We start from the raw sequence: 13549 nt of genomic DNA, 5'->3' as shown, positions 1-13549 counted from the left end.
ATACATGCACATGCCATACAGTCACAAATGCAGACACTTTTCACAAGCAAACAAGCTTTGCAAGGGTGGGTGGTGTTGAGCAACAGCTGGCAAATGATCATAATGAGAGTAATGGTACCGTACCCAGATAAGACTTTGCTTAAGAGCTTGAAATAAAACTCTCCAATGCTAGATAATGGCTGTTCTATTACCAGCGGTCAAAAGCAAAGGGCTTTATTAGGCCCTGTGTGATTTGTTCCCAATTTTTTTCCCCAAACTTTGTTTTTCTGATATTGTAATTTCCATAATAGAACACATTTCACTTGTGCATTGTAATTGATACTGAAGAGTTGCTTAGAACATTTCTCTAAACGGCAGAGGCACCTCGGTGGTTCGGTCATCGGACTGAGCATCCGACTTCAGCTCAGGTCATGATCTCACAGTTTGTGGGTTAGAGCCCTGCATTGGGCTCTGTGCTCACAGCTCACAGCCTGGAGTCTGCTTCAGATTCTGTGTCTCCCTCTCTCTCTCAAAAGTAAATAAACATTAAAAAAATTTCTCTTCATTGTAAACGTTGACATAAAATAACATAATTTGTAATAACTTGGTAACTTTCTAAGGTCATTGGCAATATCATAAAATGGAATTCAGGTTTCTTCATTTAAGATGTACCAATACTGAAGTCCAGACATTTTGTTGTTAAACAAGTTCCTTCTAATATTAATTATTTGTAAAGACTTTAAGCAGTGGCATAAAAAGTATGGAAAGAATTCTCAGGTGTACTTACTTCTTAACAAGACTGATAGAGTACACAAATGAGTAATGAGAGTGGTGAATCTGCCTTCCACCTTTTTTCTTTTCTCCCAACGCACAAATGAATTGGTAGATTCGTTAAATCTCCTTAGGCTTCTGCTCCAGGAAATATATCTTCTTCCCCTATTATATTTATTTTTGTGTGGTTACAAAATATGAGAACCCATTTGTCCTAAATATTTGCTGTATATTTCACTTCTTTTGGATGTAATTCATGTCTACCCTTCAGTCCAGAGGCGTCTTTTAATTTCTAATAGGAAGCAAATACAACAAAATGTAAAGAAGTAGGGTCCAAAGCAGCCAAAATACTATACTTTTATGGTTTTGAATCCTGAGGAGAGAATTTGATACAAGTTGAGTGACTTCTCAGCAACTTGTTATATTTAATTGAGAGGTTTTCTCTAAGCCTTTGGGAAAATGGCCTAATGCAAAAAATGTCACAACTGTCAAAGTTATCTTAAAAGTTATTTGGAGTCATAGTTTTCTCCTTAAATGTGCATTTTTAAAAGGCTTACTACATTCATAAATATGATTTTATTATATCTTAGGGTCAATTTGTTTTCCCACAGAAGGCTCTAATTTCATAACGAAATTCAAAGGAGTGTTCCATATTAATGTTATATTGAATATTTTTTTGAAAAAAATCAATTCTCAGACAACATCTCAGGAATGCACATGAGTCATAGGTATTAGAGGGCAAATCATTGATCAAGATATGGATTCTATTAAATAGTTATTTAATGAGACTTCTTTTCCTACCACTCAGAAATTATGAGTAGAAAAATTAAGCCATTTCAAAATCCTGGCTCCATATACAATGAGTTTTTCCAAAAGTCAGAGGGTCAGCATGGTGTGATCAATCCTAGCTCACATCTATCTTTCTTGGTGGTAGCTTATCAACAGATATGGGGACCAGTTCAGACTCCAGCCTCTCCTCATGCCCTGCTTATGTTTCCTTATCAATAGATAGTGGATTTAATCACACTTACTTTGTCTACCTCATAGGGTTACTATCAATTTTAAATATAATAATTAAGGCATTTTATAAACATGAGGAAGGATTATATCAGCAGGATGTGATACCAGATAAGGAACTAAAAGCAACATAAAATTGCTGAAACTTTCCTTCTTTCTCAAAACAAAAATTAGGTACTTAAGTAATCACTAAAAATCAATTTATGATCTTTTTGTCTTTGTCCACGTATCTTGATAGAAAAGGGTAAGACACGTCCCCACAGCATGAAGAAGCATGCTACTCTCAATCCTGACCACTACGATAATGTCAGCTTGAAGGGTCTAGGACTGAGTGTATGTGAGGAAGGCATGGTGAGGACTTCAGAATTCATCATTAAAAAGCGGTGCAAAAGATGAATCAAATGCAAACCCAGTAAAATTCAATTCATGAAATGCTGAACAAGCAACTTCAGCGTTCTCTGGGTTGGACAAGGTGGAACGATTTCCAGCTTATACCACAGCAGGAGGCTCCAACATACATACAACAGATTACTTTCTCTGAGATTCAGCTCACTCTCAATTCTTTCCTCTTGTGTGTAGGAACTACTCTTGAGAAAAAGCACCGGTAATAAACATTTGAAAAGTCTCCACTTCCATGGGGTATTTCGGAATCGTATAGAAATGTTGCTTTCAGCACAGACCTTTGTGGGGCAAGTGTTGGTAAGTACATTTTCATGGTTAGCTTGCTAATGTACTTTAGCCATGAATGTAATTGTCAGTATATATAATTCTATCGCCCAGGTAAGCATCTGGTGTTCCCTGGTGGCTTTATCTAAAATATCACTGCCTCCCCACGGCCATCTCCCTTTGTCTACCTTCTCTTCCATTAGTCTTTTAATCTGAATATAATTACTTGGCATTGTATTTCCTATTGATCATCAGGGGATATGCTAGAAGAGAAGCTTTATTAGCACAAAGGTTGCGTTCAGTTTGTTGCCTCGAATGTAGACGGATATCTGGCATAAATATGATGTTTGGTGGGTCATCTGGCCTGAAATGTGTAACCCCTCCTTTGATTCTAATACCTTTTTTTCTTCCTTATACAAACTAGTCTTTTTGCCTCATTATGATGGTATTTAGTGTTTTACTACCTGTCTTAATCTAGGTAATTTATACATGTTAAAACTTAATTCAGACATAATCTCATAGGGGAAATCTTACTTTATCTCCATGATAGGCTAAGAGTCCATCTCTAAGCTTCTATATATTCATTGCACACTGCTATTAAAATTACCTGTGCATATGCCTGTCTCTTCTAGTGTACTGTGAGCTCCTTAAGAGAACAGACTATGCCATGGAAATGCTTATATTCCATTGTCTGGAAACAGAAGACACCCTATAAATGAATGAACTGATCTGAAATATTAGAAAATAGAATCTATAGTGTGAGGGTATGCTGCCATCAGATGGTGGTATGGTGGAGTAGATGTGAGCTAGAGATTATCCTGTTTTTTTTTGTAATTGGTGAAAACAGTGCTCTTTTCTGGTTAATGTTCATTCAGATAGAATTATTTTTAAAATTTATTAGGAAGTACATAATTTCTTCTGATAAAATCTACAGGGAATGTGGAATCATCTGAACATTCCCTTTTCTTTCTTCTAGTTTTGCTCCCTTTTCTGAAATCCCTATCAGTATGACCTGTTAGAGAAGGATTCTTTCTGATTATATCAGTGATTTCTTAGCTAGGATCTCTTCAAATGCTCAAATCATGTGTGACATATGAGGATAATATTGGGAATAACATATTAAAGGTCTCTGGGGTGAGGGAGAAGAGAACCTATACCATCCACCATATACACATTGCATATGGGGAATGGGTAAGGAATGATTGATCATTGATTACATACCAATAAAAATTACTTCTTAAAATAATGGAAAAAAAATTTTTTTCAACTTGTTATAGCTGATGATTAAGTAGTTGGAACAACAGAAGTAAAGGTTAGAGAAAGGTTAGATTAGAATAAACACTCTAGGCATTGATTATTGAAAGGCATAATCGAGACCCTCAGTAGGGGTGCCAAGCAAGTATTCTATGAAAGGCTAAGAAGAGAACAAAAGAGCCTGTAGATCTCCTTTCCATCCTTCCATTCTTCCTTTCTTGGTAATTCTCTTACCTACTTCTTTCGATAGATATTGTTTGCCAACTACACACAAGGCTGACATTCTAGATATGGTGAAAACACAGACAAGAGTTTTGCACTCCCGGGACTTAAATTCTGGTGGGGAATAGAGATGACAAATATGTGCATAAACAAATAAGATAAAATTAATATGGTGATGAATGGTATTGGGATTATGACTGATGTGTTTGAGAGTCTTGGTGGAAATGGAGTTATTAGATCGTATCAGATACAGTGATCAGAGAAGAAATCTCTGAAAAGGTTTTGAGAAATTCTCTGAGACATGAAGAATCAAAATATAAAGCAATTAAAGGGTGGAAGAAACAAGGTTATCGACAGAGAGAACGGTTTATGGAAATAAAAAGTTCAGTTTACTGCAAATACCACAGTGGGACGTGCATGCTAGAGGTCATGGAGGGCAGAGGAGAATGAGGTCAGAGAGGAGACAGGAGAACCAAGCAATGCTTTGTACTTCATAGTAAGGAACTAGGCTATTCAAATGGAATGATTTTACTCTAATGCAAAGGGAAGTCATTGAGGGTTTTTTGAGCATGTGGTTGACATGGTCTAATTATGTTTTAAAAATTCAAGAGGCACTAAAGTTTAAAAATAAAGGAATTATCAAAGGTATACCAGGCAAGTGACAATAGAAATCGGGAGTACATTTTAATATCAGATAAGTTTGAATTCAAAGCAAGAAAACAATAAATGAAGCCAAGTAACCTGTCTTAGTCTCCTATGATCACTATGAGAAAGTACCACATGCTCAGTGGCTTAAACATCAGAAATCTTTGTCTCGAAATTGTGGTGGTGAGAAGTCTCAGGTCAAGGGTTGTTTGCATCTGAGGTTGTAAGAGAGAAGTGGCTCTATGCCTCACTCCTCGCTCTGCTGGTTGGTTAGCAATCCTTGGTGTTCCTTGGCTCATACATGCACCCACACCTTTGACCTTGTTTTCACATGGCATTCACATAATGTTTCCTCTATTCATGGCTGTGTCTAAATTTCCCTTTTCTAAGGACACCAGTCACATTGATTGAGACTCCATCCTCATAACCTTATCTTATCTTGAATACATCTGCAAAGACCCCATTTCCAAACAAGGTCACTTTAGGTGGGACTGAGGGTTAGGACTTCAACATATCCTTTGTGGGGGGTGGGGGGGGGACACAATTCAACACACAACCTTCATAATGATAAATTAACCCTCAACCGAGATAGAACATCATGAATATCACCACACCAAAAATATGACTCTAAGATAATAAATAAATAAAAATTACAAGAAATAAAAAAGAAATATTAAAAACACATTGGTAGTAGGAGCTTTTAGTTCACCTTCCTCATATCAGGACTTCATAAATAGAAAAGAAATAATGTTAAAAAACAAAATTCAACCAAGTAAACTTGAAGATGTAATTGATTTTATTAACCAATTCATGAATTGAGCCGCATCCCATGTAACAAGCAGAGGGATGCTCTGAGAAGTTGTACAAAATGGAAGGTCTTCATAGGAAGGAGAGTGGGGCAAGGAAGTTATTAGTAAAAGAAAAGAAAAATTGTTTCAGGCAAGATCACCTTCCCTTAGGGGTTAGAGCAGGGGGTCTTACCATGCAGATTACCTCACTAGTGCTGGTCAGGAAATTCCAGACTGGTTTAATATTCCATTCCCTGGAATGGCTAAAACTGCTATTGGGTTAGGTATTAAGTCTTTACGGGTCTTAACATAAGTGACTCCATTTTGCACCTGTTTGTTTTTAACAATAATAAGCATAAAGAAGACCAAAGTAACTTAATTAATAACAGAAAGCTGATTGAAATGATGAAACTCCATATGCTGAAAACAGAAATTAAACTTACAAGTGTCTATGAACTATTTATAAATATTCAGCATATTATCAGGCCACAAAAAAAAGCCAGAATTTTGAAACTTACAAAGTACAGACAGCCAACATTAAGTGAATACAGCCCAATAAATAAATAAGAAAATAATAACCCAGAAAAAAAAAGAAAGAAAAATGAAGATCTTACAGCTAACAATTGTTACATTTCCCTCTCTCAAAAGACGCTTAACTCTGAAAAATCAAAATAACACTTGTGGTATATTTAGATCATAAAAATAATGAAAACACCACATACCCCTTGCACCTAGAGTATAAGATAGGAGTGGTTCTGAGTTAAATGCCTAACAATAAAAACTTGATAAATAAAAATAATTAAAATCAATGAATCATCAATCTCAACAAGTTAGAGAAAGAAAACACATTAAATCTACACAGAATAAATATAAAAAGAGTCAGATATTAATGAGTTATAAAACAGCTGATTATTTGAAGCAAACAATAAAAACAAGAAATCAAGGGCTAGCCTCACCAAGGAAAAAAGGGGGGGGGGGCGGAGCACAAATATATAAGAAATAAGACATTAAGTGAGGAGTAAGTACATTGATAAGAAGGAAACTGAACGCTATGTAGGCAATTAAATTTGAAAACTGGATGATTCCTTAGGACAATATAAATTACCAAAACTTATCACAAAAGAAAGAAACGTAAACATCAAATATCTGGAAGAAACACAGATGCTGTCAAACACCTGCATCACCATCACCACCACCACCACCCTTCTTCCCTCCATCTATGGGAGACCCAGATGATTTTAAGGTCTAGTCAACCAGATCTTCAAGGATGGATATCCCTAATGCAAATTAAGCAGTTCCAGGACACAGAAAAGAAAGAAAGAAAACATTCAATTTTCTTTTTCAATGAAGGCACAGTGTCTGTATCAAAACCCCTAAAGATAACAAGTAGAAAAAAAAATCTACAGATTAATGTCCTTGATATTTAGAGGGAGGATACTTGGCCAACCACCCAGTGGAAGAACAAGAGGAAGGAGGAGGAAAAAGAGCAGAAGGTGAAAAAAAAAAAGAGGAAAAGAAAGGAAAAGAAAAAGAAGAAAAATGAGGAGAAAAATTCCAATAGTCAAAAGGAGAAAATATAGTATCTTCAAAACAGGACACCTTCTAGAAATCCCTCTGTAGATTAAAACATGGCAAAGTATTGATCAGCACTGTAGCAGCAATGGGCTTGTTGTTTTAGTCATCACAAAGTTTTTATGTTTTTACAACTATCTTTTCTTCTGCATTAAGTTTTTTTTTTTAATTTTTTAATGTTTATTCATTTTTGAGAGAGAGACAAAGCATGAGCTGAGAGGGGCAGAGAGAGAGGGAGACACAAAATCCGAAGTAGGCTCCGGGTTCTGAGCTGTCAGCACAGAGCCTGACGCGGGGCTCGAACTCACAGACTATGAAATCATGACCTGAGCCGAGTCAGACCAACCCATTGAGCCACCCAGGCATCCCTCTGTTAAGTTTTAAATATAGTCCTATCCCTAAACAAGCTGTTCCTTTTTGAGTGGAAGTGGGCAGAGGGGTTGTGGCTAATTGTGTAATTGACTGCTTCTTTGTTGCTTAGATGGCTAGAACAGTTTAGAACTAAAAATGTGGCTTATCTTTAATAAGTGTGTCTATTTTTGACATCATTCTAGGCACCATTTTATGTGCACATTCTGTTATCCTGTTTTCCCTTGCTTCTATTTTTTCAGGCAATCTAGCATTTTGTTTCTTTGTATTGTCTTAACTCCTTCCCAAAAATGTGTAATCTTTTCTGTGAATATGTAATCCCTTCTGTAAATGTGTAAATAAGCCCTTAACTAGATCAATAGTTGTCAATCTTAGTATACAGATGAGCAAAGTATATAAATGAGCAAAGAAAGCATCACCGTTTGTTTGGAAATGAGAAAAAAATATCTAAAAAATGATGCTGGAAAAACTGACTAAAAACTTATGTCCCTGGGTTTTGCTCATTTTCATAATGCAGTAATAGTTCTAGGGGAAAAGAAACATAAAAATACTAGATGTTTCTTCATACATTGTATCCATTGTTTACGTTACAAAAATAAAGTTTAAAAATCTTTCCCACCACCTTGAGATGAGTTGTATCTTTGTTTTATTTTGCATTTCATTATTTCATATTTTATATTTAATATACCGTCAAGCATCGGGCACCTATTTTGTATGAGACTATAGTTTAGAGATCTTTATCATATGAATAGAGAAAAGACTGACAGGAAGTACCACACAATATTCACACTGATTATTTGTGCATGGTTACATTGTTTGCCTTTTTATGCACATGGCACATTATTCAAAAAATACCAAAGGGTGCAGAAGTGAAAACTTAATTTCTTCCTTACCCCTATCTCTGTCCACTGCTACGAGCTTCTTCCTTCAAACTTGAAGATTCTCAGTAACATTGTCAGATATATTTTCTTTGGGTGTTTCAGTGACTTAAAACAACTTTCCTCCTCCATAAGCTGTATCTCTAAAATTTAAATTTTGAAATAAAAGAAGCTGTTATTCTTGTGGCAGTCCTTTGTGAAGACTAGTAAAATGAATAGCAGCCGGCAAAGGCAAAATGAGATGTGAATTCAGGTTAGTGTGTTGATCTCTTGTGTCTTTAAATTGGAATACAGCCTGAGCAAGTGGGATAGGAGTTTCCAAAAGACTTCCAAAGGGCCAGCTTTGTTCTAGATCAATTCTCCCAATTCTCTTCTTTGGGTGCTAGTTCCTAAAATGGATTTACCTTAGGACTTCTCACACCAGTTCTCCTCTCCATCACTCTTTTAAAATCCATTTTGCAAAACAGAGGTATTACCATTACCTCTTTTTGATAAATGAAGAATCTGATGCATAGAGAAATAAAAGGTAAAAATTATAAAATGGGAATGAGAAATACTATCTATGGGTAATTTCAATGAATAATTGTGTTAATATATGAGAATGGACTAACATATAATAATTACAAGACTCACTAGTTAATAATATACATGTATGCCTAGCATATAATACATATATAGGTGGAACTATTATTAATATTTTTATAAACAATACTCAGCACTTGTCTCTATAAACAAAAAAATGATTAAAATTGAGGTTGAACCCTTTCTCATTTTAGCAACAAGTAATATCTTTAATTAATTGAAAAAAAATCTACCTCATTTGGATAAAGTTTCCATGCAGTATTTACCATAATTTGTAGTATAGTTACATTGCTTTCATCAGGTGTGTCTAAACAATATGATAATTCAATGTGGAAGACAGTAAAAAACACATTTAGCTAAAGGTGTCAGAATATTTAGATGTCCTTTTAGTTTCTTGCACCTATCTTGAGATTACAAACCTGTTCTAGGTGTTAAGCAGTAATTATCGCATCAAGATGATAATATACATTACAAAGCATGATCATGTTATGCTAAGCAGTAAATACTGAATCAACATGATATACATTATAAAGGTGTTAAGCAGTAATTACTGAATCAATATGATAACATACATCATAAAGCATGATAATCCTAAACCCAGGTTTTCACCAGTTGTCCTGGTGTACCTGCTTATAGGATCACTTTCATTCTTAAAAGTTTACACACTTGGTATGATAAATAATACAGTCTCTTTAGTTTTAAATGAAAAGTTTTGTTTTTTGTTTTTTTTTTTTTTTTTTTGAAGCCAGAGGTCATTTTCCAAGGAAAAGGAGCCAGTAGAAGGAATGAAAGTTTGAAGGTCTCCTTGACTGCTGTAAGGACCAAAGTCCACTTCTGGTTAGAAAGAACACTTTTCTCTCTATCCCTAATCCACACCATTCCTCTCCCATGATGGGCCATGTTCCTCTCCTTTGGTTTTATTTAGCCTTGCTGGGGACTTTTATAGTTCATACACATTTGCATATATAATTCATATCTTTTTTATCCTTCTTAATTTCAATATCCCATTTTTCCCATTTGTTTAATTTCATTCCCCCCCGCCTCCAGTCAGTTTTAATAAATGAGGATACTACCTAACAGGGTACCCTACCTGTTCAGGGTGAGAATTTTTTAATAAACCTTTTCTGCTCCCAAATCTGCGTCTTTTCCTATCATCCAAAAGTCCACCTGAAGCTCAGGGAAGAGTTGACTGGATGGACTCTGAGTTTATTGGGAGAAATCCCCTCAACGACATGTTTCTCCTTTGCGAGACTTGAGTCAGGGAGAGCAAGTTCAAGCCCCAAAAAGAAGGCTTAAGGAGCAATCAACACGCTCGCTGCTGCGCCTTGTGACGCTTGCCCTTAAAAGGAACATCCTCAAGCTGCAGGTTATTTCTCCACGTGGCAGAGGGCCCTGGGCTCCTCCTGGGGCCTCTACCCGCCCTCTACCAGCAGCGGTTTCTGGCCAGGGTGTGCCGCTGGCCTCCACCATCCCAGGTTGCTCATGCTTCCTTCTAATCACCTGCCTTGGTTGTGGAGAGCCGCCAGCAGCTGGCGCGACAGCTTCTCAGGCCCCCTCCCTCCGCTGAAGCTGCTTCTCCCAGCACGCCAGAACAGGAAGACGGCCGCACTTGGGTCAGCTGCCCGTGCAGGGACCAGGTAGAAAAGGCCACCCTTGAGGATGGGGACCGCCCCCACAGGCTTGGGGATTTCCAGGATCTGGTGGAAGGCGGCCTAGGAGTTATGTTCAATGGTCAGCTGTCCCTCTGCAGAAGCAGCGCGGCACAGCTCAATCTGCTCTCTTTGCACAGCTCCATCGTTAGGGGTCTGGCCACAGTACTTGTTTCCTCGTGTTCGTCAGTTTACTGGTCACTGGGTCTCCCAGCACCGAGTTTATTTTCGCTGTTGGGCCACTTTGATGAGCTGAGTCTTCCTGCGCTGGTCTCATACCTCCTCCTCAGTCAGCTTTGCCTAAGGTTTGCGATAATATTCCCCGTCCATCAGGGAAGCCCGGTATTTGAAACCACTACGTCTGCGCGCACCTCCGGGGCCCAGCCTGGAAGCTGCAGGACGGCACGGCGCATGCCGGCCCGGGATCCCACAGCGCTTGCGCAGCCTGCCACGCGGCACGCACGCGCTCTGGGCCGGCCCAGTCTCTCCGGTTTCTTGGGTGGTATTTGTTTTACAAAAAAATTTCCTATGAGTTCTTTCTTAGCCATGTCTCATAGATTTTAGCAAGTAGTATTATGATTTTTATGAATGCCTAATTTGTCGTAAGTTGTTTGAAACTTTAATTTTGATTTCTTGTTTGAGTCATCATCCATTTAGAGGAATGCTGTATGTATAAGCTTTTATTTCCTTGGGATAGAGTGGCTATCTTTTCCACTTTGGTAAAATTTATGGTCCAAGAATACTACTGCCTTTATGATTTCTGGCTTATGAAATTTATGGGGAAATGCACTGTCGCCTAGTGCATGTTCAATTTTTATTACTACTTAATGGACTTTTGAAAGAATATGTATTATGTTTGATATAGAAGCACTATTAATTGTGTTATATGTGTTTTCCATACCCCTTAATTATTTGCTGACTGAAAGGGACATGCCAAACATTTTTATTTATGATTTTGTAGTTTTATTGAATATCTTGTAGTTCTATCGAATATATTCATCTTGCATTTCTAACCCATTTTAAATTATATATTTTATATAATATCAATTAGTGCATAAAATTATCTTTTAAGTCTTTGCTTGATTGTGCCTATTATCTATATGAAATATTCATGGTTCTCACATTTAGTGTTTTGGGTTTTGTTTTGTTTTTGGCTTGAATATTTTCGAATACTTTGCCTTCATTTTATTCATACTTGATTGGGATGTCTTTGCCCAGCTATCTGTCAGTCTTTTTCTCTAATTTCCTGTTAACTGTGTCTCTGTAAATAACATGGAGCTGGATTTTTGTTCTCTTATTGATTTAAGAATCCATTTATTTGTTGATTTATCAGAGGAATTTAATTATTCTCCTTTATGGTAATTTGTTTTATTGGTCTTCATAATACTTAGAGATTGAATTTGCTACATAATAGAATATCTAAATATCAGTGGGTTAAAAAAAACAAATGGTAGATAAGTTAGCAAAGAAAAGGAAAATGGGTGTTAGGCAGGTAAGAGCTCTGTCCCAGCCTTGGTTTCTTATCTTACTAGAGAGGCCAGAGATACCTCGTGACTGAATTTTGAGAGACTTGGACTCAGACACGGGCTCCTCCACTTCCTGGGCAAATTAATTTTTCTAAATTAGATTTCAGTCATACAATATGAATAACCTCCTTTAAAGTATTGTAGGGAGACGTATATGATAATAAATATAAACCATTCAGGGTATACTAAGCATTGACCATTGGCTGACATTTTTGTTTATTACATATTTTGTATAATTCCTTTTTTAATAGGATATCATGGGCACACTAGGTTAAACCAAGTTCAAAACAAACTTCCCATTCTATATTTCCTCTGTGTATCTCCACATGTTTTTTTATTTATATGAAATTTATTGTCAAATTGGTTTCCATACAACACCCAGTGCTCATCCCAACAGGTGCCCTCCTCAATGCCCATCACCCACTTTCCCCTCCCTCCCACCTTCCATCAACCCTCAGTTTATTTTCAGTTTTTGAGAGTCTCTTATGGTTTGCCTCCTTCCCTCTCTGTAACTTTTTTTTCCCCCTTCCCCTCCCCCATGGTCTTCTGTTAAGTTTCTCAGGATCCACATAAGAGTGAAACCATATGGTATCTGTCTTTCTCTGTATGATTTATTTCACTTAGCATAACACTCTCCAGTTCCATCCATGTTGCTACAAAAGGCCATATTTCATTCTTTCTCATTGCCAAGTAGTATTCCATTGTGTTTATAAACCACAACTTCTTTATCCATTCATCAATTGGTGGACATTTAGGCTCTTTCCATAATTTGTCTCAACATGTTTTATGTCTGTATCCTCCATGTGCATGAGATCTTTGTTTTTTTTCCACCATACCACCTGTCCTTCCTTCCAGAAATTGTGAATGAATTGGAACATTCAGTTCCAGATTGCTGTTGTGGCTTTTTGTTTGCTTGTTTTTAGCACTGTATGTCTGGTAAGATTTTTTTTTTTTAATATTTGCTTTAGAGCTAAAAATTAACTTTACCAGTTTTATTAGGTACTTTTTTTTTAATGTAACATGTTTTATCTTTCATGTTTTATTTTTTTTAATGTAACATGTTTTCTTTTCCTTGAGTGTTTCCCATTTTCATTTGCAAGGGAAAGTGTGGGTGGTATACTTTCATACCTTGAATGTCACACAAAAATAGTTTTTTCCTTGCTCTCGCGAGTGAACACCAGTCTTCTTGGGTGTAGGATTTTTGGCTTTCAGTCCTTTTTCCTAAAATTTCTATAAATGCTATTCCAGTATCTTCTAGCACTGAAGGCTACCTGCTAGATACAAAGCTCAGGTCTCTCAGCTCCAAATCTACCCTGTGCCCTCTGCTTTGTGATGTGAGGCCAGGCCTCAGTTATTACATGTGTCCTTTGTCAGCTTGCTTGTGCTCATAGTTGAGCTCTGCCAACAAGGGTGTGAGAGGAGACAGAAAGGCTAGGGATGGATGTTTTGCATCTGTTTTTATCTCAGCCTCACTCAGGCAATAGCTTCTCACTCTGGTAGCAGTCCATGGTTCTGCTTTCCAGTTTTTCCAACACTGCCAAAAGCAGGCTCACATCATCTCCTCCTCAGAGGTGCCATCACCAGCCAGGCCAGCTAGGACCCTTCCTCCAAGGTCTGCAACTCAATTCCAA

The 13549-nt window shown here is 37.1% G+C and overlaps 1 protein-coding gene and 1 long non-coding RNA gene across 5 annotated transcripts in view; one reads left to right on the top strand and one right to left on the bottom strand.

The window, feature by feature from the left end:
* Positions 1–10964, bottom strand: part of LOC123384848 — a 31997-nt gene extending 21033 nt beyond the window's left edge. Inside the window, exons 1-2 of one of the 2 annotated variants that reach the window (XR_006596530.1) lie at positions 9834–10938; positions 8177–8304 (exon numbers count right to left, since the gene is read on the bottom strand). This is a non-coding gene — a long non-coding RNA (uncharacterized LOC123384848). Of the gene's footprint in view, positions 1–8176 lie in introns of both variants that reach the window. The other variant, XR_006596531.1, reaches the window with a different exon arrangement.
* Positions 1–13549, top strand: part of KCNU1 (potassium calcium-activated channel subfamily U member 1) — a 148189-nt gene that overhangs the window by 711 nt on the left and 133929 nt on the right. For all 3 annotated transcript variants that reach the window (XM_019828566.3, XM_045055584.1, XM_019828564.3), the window contains exon 2: positions 2347–2466. In XM_019828566.3, coding sequence (XP_019684125.1) covers positions 2347–2466 — 120 coding nt within the window. The remainder of the gene's footprint in view (positions 1–2346; positions 2467–13549) is intronic.

Source organism: Felis catus, chromosome B1, assembly GCF_018350175.1.
Source record: "Felis catus isolate Fca126 chromosome B1, F.catus_Fca126_mat1.0, whole genome shotgun sequence".
NCBI classification, from domain to species: domain Eukaryota; kingdom Metazoa; phylum Chordata; class Mammalia; order Carnivora; family Felidae; genus Felis; species Felis catus.
Note: the sequence above shows the minus strand (reverse complement) of the source record. Positions and strands in the feature narration are given on the sequence as shown.